Raw genomic sequence first — 19,580 nt, 5'->3', positions numbered from 1 at the left:
AATAAATAAATAAAAAGTGATACTCATCAGTGAAACCTGGTTTCTTGTACCCTCAGTGAATCCCCCAACAATAAATTAAATAATAATAATAATAATAAAGATGAAATTAAAAGAAATCAAATTTACTGTTTTCTTAAGAAAAACAATACACCATATGTAGTTTCTCAAAGAAATTCATTTCTCCATATAGTGTTAAGTCAAAACCATGCCACAGAATACATTTTTCCTTGGCTACACAGGAAAGGTGAGCAATAACATTTATTTATTAGCAGGGAAATTTTTGTTCCTATGAAAGAACTCCTCTATTTTGTGAACTTTTCACAGAGCTTTCCAAAGAAATGGCTAAGTCAACACCCCAGGAACCAAGTAAATAAACAGCTTGAATCCTAAATTTACCTTTTAACACTGTTGTGAATATAAAAAACTCAGATCATCAGCAAACTATCTTCTTTATTTAAACAAACAAACAAACCACCCACCTCTGAAATAAAGTCTTCCACAAGGTGCTGGTAGTGGACACCGGAGGGGTCCTGTAGTTCCTCACTGTATTGCTTTCCCAAAAGGTGGATACTGAATTCTGCAATCTGTTCCGTTGCTGGTTTTGTGGTTTCTTCTATCACACTCTCAATTTCATTGCTAATCTGGATTTTTAGAGAAAGAACAATAAATGTCAATGTGTATTCATTCAGTCAACAAATATTTATTGATATTGCCTACAATGTGGCAGATATAGGGCCTAAGGCAACTTCTGATGACAACCTTTTATACCCTTGACTTTGTAACAAACTGGATATACTTTATAAGACATAGGTGAATATTAAAATTACTATGCATTTGTACATCCTTTGAACACAAACTAAACAGTTCAGGTGAAAGTAAAAAAGAATGTAAAAAAGGGAGTAAAAAAGGAGTTGACTATGCTATAATTATCATTTAAAATTAGCCTAGAAGGGTAGTTCTCAAACTTTTGGTCATAGAGCCCCTTTAAACTTTTAAAAATCATTGAAGAGCCCAAAGAAGTTTGGTTTATGTGAGTTTTACCTGTAAATAATAACAAATCAAAAAGTTTACAAGGAAATTTTTTTTAAATACAGGCATTTATTATTTTGAAATACTCATCCTAATACATGTAAAAATAAGATATTCTGCAAAATCACAGAGTGGTGATTCAGTGTTGAAGGTGCCAGTTTTCATGGAGCATCTGCGATCCTTTGCGACCTAGGCTTTGGTTTTAGACACCACCAGGGGGTAGAACACAAAGTAGAAGGCCTATCCACGCTGGAAAGTGAGATCAAATACTCCCTCTCGGGCTCGGTGCCTGTAGCACAGTGAGTAAGACACCAGCCACATACACCGAGGGTGGCAGATTCGAACCCGGACCAGACCAGCTAAACAACTGCAACAGAAAAAATAGCCGGGCATTGTGGCAGGCACCTGTAGCCCCAGCTACTTGGGAGACTTCGGCAAGAGAATTGCCTAAGCCCAAGAGTTTGAGGTTGCTGCGAGCTGTGATGCCACGCACTCTATTGAGGGCAACATAGTGAGACGCTGTCTCAAAAAAAAAAGAAAAAAAAACATACTCCCAGTGAGTTCCAAAAACTCAGTGGACAGTTTGAAAAACACATAAGACTAAATTGAAAGAAAAGCAGAAGACAGAACTAAATGTAACAGAGAAAGACAAAAAGTGAATGTTATTAACTAAGACACAAGAGAGAGAAAATGAGGCCAGACATATAACCTAATCACAAGAGATAACAGCTAAGAATTTCTCAGAATTTATGTTAGACATAAAGCCTCACATTAAGGAAATACAACAAATCCAAAGCAAAACAAATAAACATCAGTACAGACCTGTACCCACTCTGTGAAACTGCAGAATCTCAAATATAGATGCATGTGTGTGTGTATACACCCACACATATATTTGAAGATATATATCTTAAAAACAGCCAAAGAAAACAACCAGATTACCTAAAGTGAAGGCTGAAGTAATAACAATACAAGTCAGAAGATAATAAAACAAAACTTCGACAAAAAAAGCTCTCATTCCAGATTTGGATATAGATTTAAGATATGTTTCTAGAATTAGAAGATAAAGAAGAAATTTTCAGGTGATCAAAACTGAGACTGAACCAGTGAGAAACTCTTTTTTTTTTTTTTTTTTGAGACAGAGTCTCACTCTGTTGCCCTCAGTAGAGTGATGTGGTGTCACAGCTCACAGCAACCTCAATCTCTTGGGCTCAAGCGATAATCTTGCCTCAGCCTCCCTTGTAGCTGGGACTCCTGGCACCTGCCACAACACCCAGCTATTTTTAGAGATGGGGTCTCACTCTGGCTTAGGCTGGTCTCAAACCCAGGTGCTCAGGCCACCTACCCACCTCAGCCTCCCAAATTCTGGTATTACAGGCATGAGCCACCATGCCCAGCCAAGAAACTTTTGATAAAGTAATACCAGAATTACATATATCAGAAGGGAAGTCATTGCAGAAGAAAGGTCTGAAATGCAAAAAATAACTTTAAGGAAATGAAGTAGTAAACATCTGGGTAAATGGGAAACAAACTTTAACTGTATAAATCAAATATAATACAGTCTAATCTGTAAGATTAAAAAGAGAAAGGGAGGCCAGGTGCGGTGGCTCACGCCTGTAATCTTTGCATTCTGGGAGATTGAGGCGGGTGGATTTCTTGAGCTCATGAGTTCGAGACCAGCCTGAGCAAAAGTAAGACCCTGTCTCTACTAAAAATAGAAAAACTGAGGCAAGAGAATTGCTTGAGCCCAAGAGTTGGAGGTTTCTGTGAGATATGACACCACGGCACTCTACCCAGGGCAATAGCTTTGAGACTGTCTCAAAAAAAAAAAAAAAAAAGAGAGAGAGAGAAAGAGAAAGAACAAACATATTGAAAAATAGCATATAAGTCAGAAGGATGATCTTTTGAATTACAATTTTCTAATGTTCCTACATTGCTCAGAATAAAACAAAAATGTTGAAAAGCTTAAGCTTTTGTTAAGTTAAATACACGTTATGACTTATAGGGTAACTACCAACAAAACACAAATACAGCATACAATTTCTAGGAGAGAAGATCCAAAAATACATTAGGAAAATAACTGAACTATAAAACTATCCCTTGGGCTTCATTTTGAACTAGAGGTACAGGCAATCTAATTTTTGTTAGGGTTCTCTACACCGTTTTGTTTCCTAATGGTACTCTGTTTCAGATATTAATTCATTCCACACAATTCCTTTATTTCTATTACAATGAATTCTATCTCATACTATCAGGGGAGTCCAACCATCTGACCTTTTCTTTCCTGCCGCACTTTGAAAGAAGAGTTTGTCTTGGGGCACATGTTAAAAATGCAAACACAAAAAAAAGCTGATGAGTTAAAAAAAAAAAAAAAAAAGTCAGCTCTGTGCCTGTAGCTCACGCGGCTAAGGTGCTAGCCACATACACCAGAGCTGGCAGGTTTGAATCCAGCCCGGGCCTGCCAAACAACAATGACAACTACAACCAAAAAATAGCTGGGCATTGCAGTGGGTGCCTATAGTCCCAGCTACTTGGGAGGCTGAGGCAAGAAAATCCCTTAAACCCAGGAATTGGAGGTTGCTGTGAGCTGCAATGTCACAGCACTCTACTCAGGGCAACAGCTTGAGGCTCTGTCTCAAAAAAAAAAAAAGTCTATGCATAATATTTGCAATACAGGCCTTAAATATTCTGCATGCCAAGCAGGCCGCAGCTTGGACACCCCTTAAATTGACCTAATTTTCAAAGACTGGACATGCATCACATGTACATACCATACAGCAGACTCAGTTCCTTATGTTGACCACCTCCATATGCTGATCAGTTTTTTACAGTCCCTTGGGTAGTCAACTTGCAGAGGTTCTATTGTATTTATAAAATGCCAATATTTTCTAGCACCGCCTACTTGGGACAAGGTTATACTTCAGGTGAAAGTATTAATTCAGGTGTTCACTCTAGGGATCTCAAGTTACCACCAGCCTTGTTCAGTAATGGGTAGGGCAAGGAGAGGCAGGTTGACTTCACTTGATGGCATATAAGTTAAAATGCCCAAGTTGGGAAGGGAAGGAACAAGGTAACTAAATTGCATCTTTCCTGGGAATATGTTCAGTTAGTGTTTACTCTATACTAAATACACTAGGATTATGAACTGCCAATTTTTTTTTTTTTGACAGAGCCTCAAGCTGTCTCCCTGGGTAGAGTGCCATGGCATCACAGCTCACAGCAACTTCCAACTCCTGGGCTCAAGCAAGTCTTCTGCCTCAGTCTCCCAAGTAGCTGGGACCACAGGCACCCGCCACAACACCCGGCTACTTTTTGGTTGCAGCCGTCATTGTTGTTTGGCAGGCCCGGGCTGGATTCGAACCCACCACCTTAGGTATACGTGGCTGCCACCTTAGCCACTTGAGCCACAGGCACTGAGCCAACTGCCAATTTTTAAATACAGAATTTAACAAAATAGTTATTTCTATCTTCCTGGGCAGTGTGTCATTTTTTTGTTAATGTGTAATATTTTTTGTGATGGTGACTTAGCTAAAGGATCTGATGTTGTTTGGTAGACAGGTTCCTACTAATAATAGTGCTCTTAAATGCATGGTAATTGTTGATTTCTAAGCTACATAAAATCTCTATTATTTTTCCCTATAGAAGAGAAGACTAACACCTGGTCTATTAAGGGATAAAAGAACATAGGCAAAAACCACCTTAGTAAATCATGTTGCCCAGTCCACAAGAGGCAGTGGGCTTCCCTTATGACAGTCCCCCAAGCCCCATGTTATCTCATTCACAACTTGAAGCCCTCTCTCACCAAGAACTCACAAATAAAATATTTATTCAGCTCTCCAAGGAATCTCAGATTTTTTTAATTCTATTTTACTTTTTTAGAGATGGTGTTCTCTGTCAGCCAGGCTGGAGTGCGGCGGCACAATCATAGTTCATTATAGCCTCAAACTCCTGGGCTCAAGTAATCCTCCCACCTCAGCCTCCCAAGTAGGGACTACAGGCATTTGTCACCATGACCAGCTTCAGATTCTTTTCAATGTGCTGCTTTTAGAATCTACAACATTGCTATAACAGTGTACTACATGAAGTCCTGTGTAGTCCAGCAGTGGAATATAAACTCTCTCTTAACCACTATTCTTCACATTAAAAACTAATTTACAGAATAGAGCATAACTCACACTCTCATCTGGCCTTTCCAAGCTGCTCTCTGAGGCACCTTCGTAGGAGGCCACCTCTGGATATGAAACACTGAGAGCACCACCTAAATAAGAAAACAAAAATATATATATGAATTCAGTCCCTGACTAAGTTGAAATTCACATCACGAATAAGGAACTGAGTTAATCGCTTCTCAGCCTTCTGGCTAAGATCAAGTATAGGAACTGACTACAAAAATCATTTCTATAAGTTGCTTGCTTTTTGTAGAAATTCAGTAAATTCTAACATCAAAACACATTTCACAGAATCTTCTCAGAACAAGAAATAATTATGACTCATTCAAAAAGCATTTATTGAATACCTAGTACATGCCAGGGTCTGCACAAGGTGCTAGGGATAGAAAGACAAAGTTCCTACCCTTACGGAGCTATCCCGTTAACAGGACAGATAATGAAAGAAGTAACGGGGGGGACGGGGGGGGTGGGGAGTGGGTGACAGTTGGAGATTGGCCACAAAATGGTAAGTATTGAAAATGGGCCTCACTTTGCTAGTCTGCTTTTGTACAAGTTTGCAATTTCTAATACAGGCATACATCAAAGATACTGCACTTTTTTTTTTTTTTTGGCTTCCCAGTGCATATAAAAGATAGGTTTACACTGTACTACAATGTGTTAAGTGTGTGATAGCATTATGTCTATAAAACAACATACATGCCTTAATTAAAAATGTTTTATTAATAAAAAACACTTACATAAGAACACCAAATGAGCACATGCTCTTGGAAAAATGGCACTGATAGACTTGCTCAGTGCAGGATTGCCACAAATTTTGAATTTGTAAAAACACAGTATCTGCGAGGCACAATAAAGCATAGTGCAATAAAATGAGCCTGTACAGAGACATCTGTGTTTTTTTTAATTAAAAATAAAGCTACTACTGGCAGGGCACAGTGGCTCACGCCTGTAATCCTAGCATCCTGAGAGATAGAGACAGGTGGATTACTTGAGCTCAAGAGTTTGAGACCAGCCTGAGCAAAAGCAAGACCCTGTCTCTACTAAAAATAGAAAAACTGAGGCAAGAGAATCACTTGAGCCCAAGAGTTGGAGGTTCTGTGAGCTATGATGCCATAGCACTCTACCCAGGGCAAGAGCTTGAGACTCTGTCTCAAAAAAATATAAAAAATAAATAAAGCTACTACTAATGTGCTATTAATGAAATATAGGGGTCAATATATTAAACTATATCACAAAATGCAATCATAAAAATTCTTACTTTGAAAAACTCTATAAGACAAAAGTCAAAGGCTGAGGCCAGAAAGGTTCTACTTTTTGCCATAGGTAGTGGTTACAGAGTGTTTGCCTTAAAATAATTCATTAGGCCACACACTTGTTTTAAATGGTGTTTTGATTTGTATTATACTTAACAATTTCACATTTTTAAATGCCAACAACATAATGAAACTAGTGAAAATAATTACTTTTTCTTGATAGTCTCAAACAGCATACACAGAAACCACATATTTTTTTAAATGTCAACTGAAAAAAACATACTTATTTACAAGACTCTCTTAAACTATAAATAATTTTAAAAAGAAAAATGAATAAAGGCACAAAAGCATACCTCCCAATGTTGAAGTATCACCAACAGGAACTGGAGATGATGGTTTAGGGCTAGGGAAAAAAAAGTTGCTCTTAACAAAATGTTAGAAATGTGAGGATTTCCTTTGGGATATGAGGTTTTTTTTTTCTGAAAGGAAATAACTAGTCCTTCAAATAAGGATTCCTAAAACAAAGTACCAGTTAACAGGCTTGGAGCCTGTAGCTCAGAGCAAGGGTGCCTGCCACATACACCGGAGCTGGCGGGTTCAAATACAGCCTGAGCCTGCCAAACAACAATGACAACTACAACCAAAAAATAGCTGGGCACTGTGGCAGGCGCCTGTAATCCCAGCTACTTGGGAGGCTGAGGCAAGAGAATCACTCAAGCCCAGGAGTTTGAGGTTGCTGTGACCTATGACACCACGGCAGTCTACCAAGGGCAACAAGTGAGACTCTGTCTCAAAAAAAAAGTACCATTTAGCACAGTTAAAAAAGAATTAGTACTCACAATTTGTTTATTTTACATTTATTGATGCTTATTCAACTAGAAGCACCTACCTGAAGTACTTCCCCACTTACTATTTCATCACCCTGTATTTCTTTTCAAGTCTATCACTATGTTAAATTTTGGTATTTATCTACTTATTTCTGTTCCCATCCCTTAATTCTCTAGAACAGTATTGTCTAATTATGGAAGCTGCTGGACATGTGCAGTAATTTAAACTCATTAAAATTAAGCAAAGTTAAAAATTCAGTTCCTCATTCTCACTGGCCACATTTCAAATGCTCAGTAGCCACATGTGGCTAATGGTTACCATACTGGACTACAGCGAAGAACACTTCCATCATCACGGTAACCTCTACTGAACAAGCATGCATTCAGAATCTAATTCCATGAGCTTAGGGACCTTGCCTGCCGTATTCCTGTTATATTTCCACTACCTAAAACGGCATCGGCCTTTTAGTAGGCATTAAAAAGATACTGTTGGAATGAATGACTAAATGGTACTATGTACCAAGCAGTGAGCAAAACACCCATGGTCAGTGAAGGTTACTGTCCTATGGACAATGCAGACACCAGATAGATGACTACAAATGTGGTAAGTAGCCGACAGGAGAATACTGGCTGCCCGGGGAAGCAAATGTCCGTGAATCACATCCTCTTGGGATGAATCTTTTTATGTAAAGAAAGTCAAGTTTAGAGAAATGACTTATATTGGCCACACTGTTGACAGGTGTTAGTTAGGTCTCATAGCTGACCTTTCACCAAGCCGTCCTGCGACTACAAGCAAAGATCAGAAGAGATGACAATCTGAGAAATCCCTGCTCTGAAAGGAAAGACAGTAGGTTTCCACTAGTCCAGACTTTCACAGATCCCAAAGGTATAAGGTTAAACTATAGTGAATTGGGGATGTTAACAATAACATTTGTATATGCTGGTCACTACAAAAGTTTCGAGACAGACTGTGTTATGGTCCATTATTGCACTTTCAAGAAACCCAGTCACTAGTGGGTTTCTGATCCACCCATCCAAGTTTCAACTTGCTTGGCTTATTGGTGCTACTGGGAGGGCTTCTTTTATGTCCATCTATGCAGATTTTACATTTCTTAGTTTTTGTGTATCTCAAAACTTCAATGACCCACAAAAATGTCCTAAGGTGAAAGGGTTGTTCCATTAACCTTTTCCAGAAGTACCAGATCAGTGGTAACAGTGTCAGTTTTCAAATCATAGCTGAAATTAAAAACTGTCTTCAACATTACACAAGCCAGCCTCCTATGGTGATTTGATCACAATTAAAAATGCCTCCCTCCTAGGGTGGTGCCTGTGACCCAAGGAGTAGGGCGCCAGCCCCATATACTGGAGGTGGTGGGTTCAAAACTGGCCCCGGCCAAAAACTGCAAAACAAAAAAGTTTCCCTCCTGGACTTGCCCAGGTGCCAGTAAGACCCATCTCCAGAACCACTCTTTTAGATTACCCTGCTGCTCAAAATTAGGTCATAAGAGGAACTGAAAGCCAACAGATAAACAGGACATTTTAACATTATAACAAACATGGTATACAGTACAATATAAAGTTTGAATGAATATTAAGAGAAAATATGATAATTCAAAGGCATTTTGCTATTGAAGCTGGAGTGGGAGGGTCAACTAGGGGCATGTTCTCTAAACCTCCAGGCTTTGGAAGGAAAGCTGAGAATCAGCAAGTTAAGAAAAGAAATCTCAGTCAGTGTGGTGAGATTTCTTAACACTTTGGAAGGCTGAACCAGGAGGATCACTTGAGGCTAGGAGTTCAAGACCAGTCTGAGCAAGAGCATCTCTACAAAAAAATAGAAAACTCTGCTGGGCATAGTCCCAGCTATTTGGGAGGCACAAGGATCACTCAAGCCCAGGAGGTTGCAGTGAACTATGATGATGCCACTACATTCTAGCCCTGGAGAAAGAAAGCAAGACCGTATCTCAGAAAGAAAAAAAAAGGAAAAATTTCACCATAATTATACATCTGATTTTTAAAAATACTATCTAAAACATATATTTAACTGTTAAACTAAACCTATCATTATTGGTTATTTAGAGCACACTTGCATGAAATTACTTACTAAGTGAGCTATCATCTAGAAGAACCTAAAGGAAGATAAAATATGGACAAATCACTTTGATGAACAGAATAAGGCCTGAATGATGAAAAAACATCAGGAGGCTTCTTGGACTGAAGATAGAGCTAAAAAAAAAAAAGTCATTCAGATGCATTTGGAACAGATATCAGCTCAAGCCTGAATAGTGCCTGTCAGTTGTCCATAAGGCAGTACCCTCTTCTCAATACCTTCATTTCACCGATGAAAAACATGAGGTCCAAATTGGCAAAGCAATTTTCCTAGGCTCACACAAAAGTTCTGTCTCCAGTTCCCTTCCACAGGAAGAATAATTACAATTGAATTAACTGAGCCCTCATCACGTGTCAAGCACTGTGCTGAGTGCTTAATTTGGTTAAATCACTTAATTCTGAAAACCATCTTAAAAAAGAGATCTTATTATCCCCATTTAGACAGATGAGGGACTAACGCTAGGAGAGATTAAGAATTATTTGATGTGGATCACACAGCTAGCCAATGGAGAAGCCGTGATGTAAAATAGGCCCACTGAGTCCCAGAAACCTCCCTCTTACCCACATCAATTCACTGCCTCACAACATGGCCCCTGTGTGGCTCAGACTCTTCAAAAGGGTTTCACTTAGCCTTCATGATTGTGGCCTATGGAAATACCCAAAAAGTCAAAATACATAAGGTCCTAAAAAGAAGAAGGGGATCCTGATCAGAGCTGGAGACCTATGGATAGCAACCAGGCAATGAGGAATAAGGTAGGCAAAGGGATGACAGCACAAACACAGTAACTAGAACAGGATGTTGGGATAAGATGGAAGAGAAATTAAACCTCACCTGGGGTGGGCCAAATTGTCCCTCACAGAAAAATCAAATTTAAACTTATTCTCTAACTAAAGCAAGCATTCAGTATGGAGAAGCACTTCAGCGGAACCAGATTCACCTTACTAAATTCAAAATGACATTATTTTAATGATGGGAAGTAGGAAACTGTCAGTAATTTAAATCACTTGTGTAACACGCCAACTCTTAATCCCTTACCCTCCCACTCTCCTTTCAAAAGACAGTAAAGAACACTTAACAACAAGACTGTTTTTACATTTTTTCATTAAGTACACCTCTTGCAAGGATCCCTTAAAATGTCACTCACAACAGCACTAGAACACATAGGTGTATTGAGTTTAGTGACAGAAATACTACTTCATTTCTAAGCCAAACCACAAATTTGAAACTTGTTCAACTCAGACCTTTAGCTTAATACCAGCAGCAAACAACCCCCTACTGTCTCATTTCCTCGTCTCACCCAGCACATCACTGTTCATTCTTCACCACCACTTTTAATCATGTCAGAGGAATTCAGGTGGGATTGTATGAAAGGACACTCGCAGCCACATAGAACATAAGTTTAAAGACAGTGAAACAAGCCAGACATAGGTTCCTATGTAGATTATTACTTACCTTCATTACTTTCTAGACTTTGCTTTGCTCTTGAATCTTTTACTGTCATCAGCATGTGACAGCAAAAGAGCTCAAGGTGAGGGGTCTCAGAATCCTAATGATGCCAAACAAGGTGGCACCAAGACCAGCCACCTTGGCCCTGGACCTATTGCTGTTGTGGCTGCGAACTCACAGGAGAAGACACTGGCACCATGCTGTCTCCTCACGTGGACTTCTGGCAAGTCAATTCCTCCAGTGCATCCCTGATTGCTCTGTTTCCAAAACCTGCTCCTGATTGGTCTGTTTTCAAGACCTGAAAGCTCATTGGACAACTGACCATAACTCACAAGGACCTACCACTATATAAGCCCCTAAGCAGAGAACCCAAACACAGACCTCCAAAAGAGAGCAGAAGAGCAAGGAGGTTTGGTTCTTTGTGAGAGCTGTAACACTTGTATTGTTAAATAAAACCTAACCTACTGCTGATCCTGTGGTCGTTGCTTCATTCTTTGAACCACCGAGACCAAGAGCCTGGAATTCCGGTATCACTAGGTGCTAGTCCAAGTTGTATCATTAACTTTGTGAAAATACCTTACCTACTCTGGGCCTCAAGTACTTAACCTCTAAGGCAGAAACAGCCTCCTATTTCACAACCGTGTTGATGAAAGCTAAATAAGACATACACAGAAGCATTATGAAAAGTATGAAGTGCTAAGCAGATAATATGAGAAAACAGGGGCTAATGGAACACTGACACGTGTCATACCAAACAGAATGAAATGTTGGCTTAAAAAATTCTATTTGGCTTTGCGATCCATGACAGACCTCCTCAACTACAAAGGTTAACTGAGGCATGCATTTACAAAAATTCCCAAAGAGCAGTCCTCATGCTGAGAATATCACCAGAAATCTGACTTGGGTGACTGGCAGAAATCTAGTATTCATTTAACAAATATTTAGCAACCACATATCCTAGGCCAGGCCTTGTACTGGTTACTGAGGACATACAGTAAAACCAGATAGCAGAGAGTTAAACAGTCACTGGGAGATTCTTTGAAAATGTCTAGCTATAGTAGAGGCAAGTGTTTGAGGAGAGCTTTTTTTTTTTTTTTTTTGAGACAGAGTCTCATTTTGTCGCCTTCAGCAGAGTGCTATAATGTCATAGCTCACAGCAACCTCACATTCCTAGGCTTAAGAGATAAATCCTCCCCAGCTACTTGGGAGGCTGAGGCAAGAGAATTGCCTAAAACCAAGTGCTGGAAGTTGCTGTGAGCTCTGACGTCAAGGCACTCTACTCAGGGCAACAAAGTGAGACTCTGTCCCTAAAAAAAAAAAAAACTACCATGTTTAAAGAGACCAAGAGGTTTCATCAATGAGTCCTGTCCAATCTTTAAGGCCATAGGAAAATATTTAAATATCTCCAATTTATTTTGTAAAGTTAACAATACCTTAGTACCCAAACCTGATAATAAAAGTATAAAAAATACATTAAAAAAAGAGAGAGAGAGAGAGAGATAAATCCTCCTGCCTCAGCTTCCCAAGTAGTTGGGACTACAGGTACCTACCACAATGCACAGCTATTTTTAGAGACGGGGTCTCACTCTTCCTCAGGCAGTTCTCAAACTCCTAAGCTCAAGCAATCCACCCACCTTGGTCTCCCAGAGAGTTAGGATTACAGCCATGAACCACCATACCCAGCCAAGAGAGAGAGCCTTTTTTAAAAGAGATAACATGGGAGAGACCTGAGCATGTTTAAATACCAATGCTAAAGAAAGAGTTAGTAAAGACAGATGTTGAAGACTCAGGAGAGAAAAACAATGAAAGGCCGAGGCTTCTAAGAAAAGAGGGAATGCAGTACATGCTGAATACAGGTGAAAAATGTTTACTTAAGAGAATTGGCAAATGATAGTGGGGAGAGCTTAAAATGGGATAGAGCAGGATACTTATTATAAGTCATACATGAGCAAATGAGTTAGAATTCACAGGGAGTCCTACAATTTAAATTACACAGAAGAAGTGTGAGAGGCAAAATAATAGCCTTCCAAAGATGTCCGTATCTTAATCCCCAGAACCTGTGAATGGGCCAGGTTACATGGCAAAGAGGAATTAAGGCTGCAGATAGAATTAAGATTGCTAATCAGCTGGTCTTAAAATAGGCATAGTATCCTGGGATATACAGTAGGCCCAATGTAATCACAAGATCCCTTAACTTTGGAAGAGGAAGGTAGAAAAAAGTCAGAGTGATATAACAGGAGAAAGACTTGACCAAACTTGAATTGCTGGCTTTGAAAATGGCAGAGGGTAGGAGGTACCTATGGCTCAAAGGAGTAGGGCGGTGGCCCCATATACTGGAGGTGGCGGGTTCAAACCCCACCCTGGCTAAAAACCACAAACAAATTAAAAAAAAAAATGGAAGAGGGTGGTTAGCCAAGAAATGTGGGTGGTCTCTAGTAGCTGGAAAAGGCAAGAAAACAGATTCTCCCTACGGCTTCTGGAGAGAAATGCAACCCTCTCAATACTTTGAAACCCCTAAGAGATTTCTGAACCAAACCACAAAATCATAAGATAAGAAGTCTATGTGGTTTTAAGCTGCCAAGTTTGGGTAGAAATAGAAAACTAATACAAGAATCTCTTAACATGGAGAATATAAAAATGATCTCCAAAAAAATCATAAAAATAAATTTGAATATAGACAAGTGGTAGGCAAATTAGGATTTTAATGGATGACTATCATACCTGATTGGAGAAAGATCAGCTTAGTCAATACTCAGGTCACTCCCTTGTTCCCACTCCCTGAGCAACCTCGCTCCAGGTCACCCCCTCTCACCACCTAACACAGTTGGCAGTTTCCACCCGATACCAGTCTGATTTACCTGAGTTTCATGGGAAGGATACAAACTTTTAAATTCTCAAAATTGGCTCAGCGCCTGTGGCTCAAGTGGCTAAGGCACCAGCCACATACACCTAAGGTGGCGGGTTTGAATCCAGTCCGGACCCGCCAAACAACAATGATGGCTGCAACCAAAAAATAGCCGGGCATTGTGGCGGGTGCCTGTGGTCCCAGCTACTTAGGAGACTGAGGCAAGAGACTCGCTTGAGCCCAGGAGTTGGAGGTTGCTGTGAGCTGTGAAGCCACAGCACTCTACCCAGGGGGATAGCTTGAGGCTCTGTCTCAAAAAAAATAAATAAATAAATTCTCAAAATTCACTTCTATTTTAGTTTGCATGTATTGTTATTTTTACACCCGCCCTACTTTCTAAGAATAATGAATAATATCTTGAGTCCCCTATTATACCTAGCATAGGCAGTGCCTTATCAAGAAACATACAAGATACAGCCAATTCTGCTATGACATTTGTGAATGTGTTTCAACATGATTAATATGTTAGCAAAAATTGAGCATAACACAAATTTCTCCATTACTTATGCACAATTTCACTGTGAGAAACAATTAGGTCACCAGATGAAGAGAGGTCACATAGGAATATACAAAGCACGCACAGGCACAACACCTCAAATATTTTCCAGGGACTTCAGTTTGCCGGAACTGTGCGGGGAACCACGCTCCTCCTCACCTGGTGTTACAGCTCCCCAGCTGACTTCAGATCACCCTCTTTCCACCACTGTGCAGTAACTCACAAGCTACGACCTTCCCAACTTGTACTCTCACAAGCACACTTCAGGGATTCTTCAAAGTCAAGTGCCATATTGATTATGTAATTTATGTATTTCTAACCACACGGGATGTTTAAACTGTGCTGCCATGTTTATTAGGTTTCTCTCTTTTTAAGTATTATTAACAAAGGTTTTAATTAGTGTGCTCCTAGCTCCAGTTTTCCCAATGGCCCTGTAGTTTTTATTGCATGATTTTCAATGGTTTTTAGGAAAGCATATATACCATGCAGCAGAACTAACTACATGATGAATACATTTTGCTTTCATAGAAAGTTTCTGGGTAAACCCCACATATGTTTGTTTGCTCTAAGGCTATCTTTCTAAATAGTACGTACATTCACAGTATTTAACAGTTCACCAAAAGCCACAGGATAAATTCTATTCCATTCCTAAAGCTGCCAGTTTTCCGAGGTATTAGAGGAAATAAATCATTGTATATAAAATACATACTGACACATTGTAACGTAAAATAGAAAAGAGTACATGACGTTTTAAGAAAAGAAAAGGAAGTCTGAATTTGTGAAAAAAACTCTTAGAGCCATTCGATCCATACTTTCTGCCACTGGGGAACTCCGAGAGAAAAGTTGATAAACACCCTTCTAAGCAAATGTTAAAATTCCCTTTGCTGACAAAGACTAATAAAGGAAATAACAAAATCACTCTGGCTGCTGTATTGAGAACGCACTGTAGAGGGAAAGGGTTAGAACTGTTAAGAAGCTATTGCAAAAGTAAAAGATGCTGGGTGCTCCAACCAATGGTAGCAGATGGTGAACAGTGCTCAGATTCAAGGTGTATTTTGAATATAAAGGCAGCATAATTTCCTTATGGATAGGATATGAGGTGTGAGAAAAAGGGGAAAATAAAGAATGACCACAAAGGTTTGATAATGAAGTTGTCACCAGTAGGGATGGAGAAGGCCGCAGGTAGAGTTAATCAGGGTGGGAGCACGGCAGGATCAGGAGTTCAACTGCGGATATGCTGGGTTTGAGATCCCTATTGGACATTCAGGTAGAGATGTCATCATAAATATGAGTTGTCTTCCTTTCAGTTGATCAATAAAGACACTGTTTTAAGTGATTCATCTAAAACCAAGTGGCCAATTAGAAGTGGAAAGAAAAGTTCTTTTGACTCCCAGGCCAGTTGTATTCCTACTCTATCCCCAGAGAGTAGAGTACGTTTCATTAAATGAGACTTATTTTAATGAATCTGACAAACAACTTTTTTTTTGCAGTTTTTGGCTGGGGGTGGGTTTGAACCTGCCACCTCCAGCATATGGGGCCGGTGCCCTACTCCTAGAGCCACAGGCACCACCCATTTTTATTGGTAAACAAATTCTAATATTTGATGTGGAAAACTAAATGAAGATCTATTTCTCAATATAATCAGCAACAAAAAATTCTTTGAATGGCAAAAGCAGAAAGTGATTATATTGCCTAGGCAGTCAACAAACAAAAAAAGTTTAAACATATTAAGTTTAGCAAAGATAAAATGTGTGCCTAACAGTTTTCTAAATAAAGTTGAATGCCTTGTCCTAAGTGTGTATGTAGGATTTTGATGCACTCCCAATGCCTTGCTTACCGCGTTTGCCATCATCTCCTAGAGCACGAGAGTCAGAGCTTGTAAGGTATTTCATAATTTAACCTTTTTTTCAAAAAAAAAATATTTTTAAATAGAACCATTACTGAATGTGGGGGTGCTTTCTAATAAACCCCAGCTCATAAAATTTTTATATTATCAAATTAGATAATTTTCCTTTTCCTCACATTGCTATACAGAGAGCCAACCACCAACCAGTCCAGCAAATTCACAGGTAAGAAATATCAACCAAACACTATCTTTCATCAACACAGGTCTCTGAAGTAGAATCCCCAACCCAGAACACTTTATCATGACAGATTCTCGATGCCACACAACTGACCCTCTGCTCCATCTCCTCTATCACACGAAATAGGGGCAAGCATCAAGGAGAAATAACTAGTATGGGGAGTCCAGGAATAGTCAAGTTCCTTCAGGCTCCTTGTTTCAAGCCCCTGTTCAAATTTCTTTCTCTGTGTCAGGACCAGCATAGGCCTTTACTATACAGCTGTCAAAATTATTGGGACTGGTAGGACTCACCAGAATATTTAATCCACTGTCTGTTATGATGGCAATCACAGGGAAACTGAGCTCTGCCCCTCTGTGGTGAAGAGACCCCCCCCCCAAAAGACCACATGGCCGCTCATCTAAGTAGAAGCTTAATCCCAAGCCTCAGCATAAACTTGGCAGTATTGGCTGTATGAACAAAATAACAAATAGTCCTACTTCCCTCCTCTTAGAATGCTTAAGTTCAATTCGAAACCTAGATATACCCCACTACCACACACATGTAAACTCCAACTGTGCTTTTGCCTTAATTCCGCAGCCCCAGCTGTGTCTCTGGACACTGACTCAACCTACTTAGTTTTGCACGCTTTCCTTACCTCTAATTTGAGGCAAAATTCTGGACTTTGATCTAGATTGCATGCCTTAATGGTACTGTCCTGTGCAACCAACCCACACACTAGCATAATATAGATATTCTGAGGATGGACAGTATTGGGTAAATCTCTATAGACTTGAAATCCCACATTTTCTGTGATCTATGTACTACTACTGCCTAGGAGTCAGAAATGGCCTTATCCCTAAGCCTAAAGGTCAATAGAGCCAACAGTCATGAACTGATAGATTCATCAAAGTTGTGCTATTCCTATGTTTCAAGACTGTAAAGATTAATAGTCAAGCAATTGATGCCTACTACCACCCATCCTTTTATTAATAATAAACTATCCTCCACTATGGTGTACCACTTCAGAATAGTTTCATCACTAGCCTTTAAACCTCAACAACAGTAGATGATTCTGTATAAACTATAGACCTGTTTTCTTATCCAAGAGAGGAAAAGTTCTGCCTCTTGATAAAGTCAGACAGTAAACAGCACAGTGGCTATGGGGCAGTCTAGAAAGGGAGGTGGCCTAAAGATGAGAAAAAATATTTGGAACTTAGCCCCAGGCCTGGTCATTGCAGGAACTAGTAAGAAAATAGAAACGCATCATTAAATTTGGAGTGAGTCTTGAATTAGGTGTGACACATCTATGTTGCCAAACATGAACTTAGGGAAAAAGAGACACTCACCTGCTCACAGTTTCATCTGTGTCAGTCAGTTTCTAAGGAAAACAAAGATATAAAAATGACTGAGTTAACAAGTCATTAAGTAGTAAATAAAATTTATTCCATAGAGACCTCTACTGTCCTATTATAGTAGAATCTATGTTACCAATCTCTAAGGTTAGACAAATTATTGAACCAGGTACTAACATGCCAAGTTTGTTTTGTAACTGTGGGAATGGCTCAACATTCTGTCTCTGTTTGTGTCCCAAAGTTTCTGCGCTTTTTTTTTTCTTTTTGAGACAGTTCCTCAAGCTGTTGCCCTGGGTAGAGCTCCAACTGGCATCACAACTCACAGCAATCTCCAACTCCTGGGCTTAAGCGATTTTCTTGCCTCAGTCTCCCAAGCACCTGAGACTACAGGCGCCCACCACAATGCCTGGCTATTTTTTGTTTTTTTTTGTTATAATCATCATTGTTGTTGACCATCATTTGTCAGCCCAGGCTGGATTCGAACCCACCAGCTCTGGTGTACGTGGCTGGCACCTTAGCAGCTTGAGCTACAGACGCTGAGCCTCTGCGCTCGCTCTTAATGGGCACAGATCTACAGACTTTACCTGCTTATCATTACAACATGGTCTACAGTTACAGATGGGCAGAGTTGTACATGAACAAATGTACAATAAATAAATTTTGTGACCTCATGTATTTATAGTAGCTCTCATCCTAGAACAACATAAATGTGGATAAAATAACTATTAAAACTGTTTCTACAGAACTCAAACAAAAAGATATCAGTATTTGGATTATTGCTCAGGGGCATTCCAAAGCAAATAAGCAAATCGTATGCATGTTTTCTCTATATTAATGGTTTTCTTTTGAGACCAACATGATGAAAAGAACACTAAGTGTGGAATCAGGAAACCTAGTTTCAAGCTCCAGTTTCCTCTCCTTAGCTATATGAGCAAATACCAAAGTCTCTCTGACGCCAGGCCTCTACTTCCTCATCTGTAAAACAGAGAGACTATTACTCTAAATACCTCTCAATGTATTTACAAGTGACTCACTGCTCTTCTTACTCTACTCTCAGAATAATCTCAGCCACTCTCACAATTTCAATTACAGGTATTCCCCCAATATACTGCAGGTTCAGCTCCAAACCAAATAAAACACAATAAAGTGAATATTGCAATAAAGCAAGTTACTCAAATTTTTTGTTTCCCAGTGCATATAAGAGTTATATTTACACTATAGTCTATTAAGGGTGTAATAGCATTATCTTAAAAAAAGTGCATGCCTTAAATAAAAAATAATCTCTTAATTTTACCCCATAAATCTATTTTTTAAACTTTTTAAAAATAGGGAAAAAAACTTTATTGCTAAAAAAAATGCTGACAATCATTTGAGCCTTCAGCAAGTCATCATTACTTTTGCTGGTAATAATAATGGCTTACCTCAATGATAATGGCTGCTCCCTGATCAGAGGGGTTGGTGGTTGCCAAAGGCTGGGTAGCTATGGCAATTTCTAGCTTAAGACTACAGTGAAGTTTATTGCATCAATTGCCACTTCCTTTCATGAAAGATTTCTCTGTAGCATGCTATACTATTTGATGGCATTTACCTACAGTAGAACTTTCAAAATTGGAATCAATCCTCTCACCCCTGCCACTATTTTACCAAACAAATTTATCTAACATTCAAAATTCTTTGCTGTTATTTCAACAATGTTCACAGCATCTTCATCAGTTCATTCCATCTCTACAAACCATTTCTTTGCTCATTCATATGAAGCAATACTTCATCTGTTCAAGTTTTGTCAGAGATTACAACAACTCAGCCTCATCTTTAAACTACACGCCCAACTCTTGAGGTTTCCACCACATCTGCCGTTACTTCCTCCACTGAAGGTGGGAACCCATTCAAGTCATCCATGAGGGTTGGAATCAACTCCTTCCAAACTACTATT

At 39.4% G+C, this 19,580-nt stretch overlaps 1 protein-coding gene across 1 annotated transcript in view; it reads right to left on the bottom strand.

Moving 5' to 3' along the window:
• The window catches only part of IMPG2 (interphotoreceptor matrix proteoglycan 2), an 87,814-nt gene that overhangs the window by 53,955 nt on the left and 14,279 nt on the right, over positions 1–19,580 (bottom strand). The window contains exons 4-7 of the mRNA XM_023508059.1: positions 17,642–17,673; positions 6,805–6,854; positions 5,205–5,287; positions 480–641 (exon numbers count right to left, since the gene is read on the bottom strand). Coding sequence (XP_023363827.1) covers positions 480–641; positions 5,205–5,287; positions 6,805–6,854; positions 17,642–17,673 — 327 coding nt within the window. The remainder of the gene's footprint in view (positions 1–479; positions 642–5,204; positions 5,288–6,804; positions 6,855–17,641; positions 17,674–19,580) is intronic.

The sequence above is a fragment of the Otolemur garnettii genome, unplaced genomic scaffold (assembly GCF_000181295.1).
Source record: "Otolemur garnettii isolate 467f Iridium unplaced genomic scaffold, OtoGar3 scaffold00220, whole genome shotgun sequence".
NCBI classification, from domain to species: domain Eukaryota; kingdom Metazoa; phylum Chordata; class Mammalia; order Primates; family Galagidae; genus Otolemur; species Otolemur garnettii.
The sequence above is the reverse complement of the archived record's forward strand: the minus strand, read 5'-3'. Positions and strand labels throughout refer to the sequence as shown.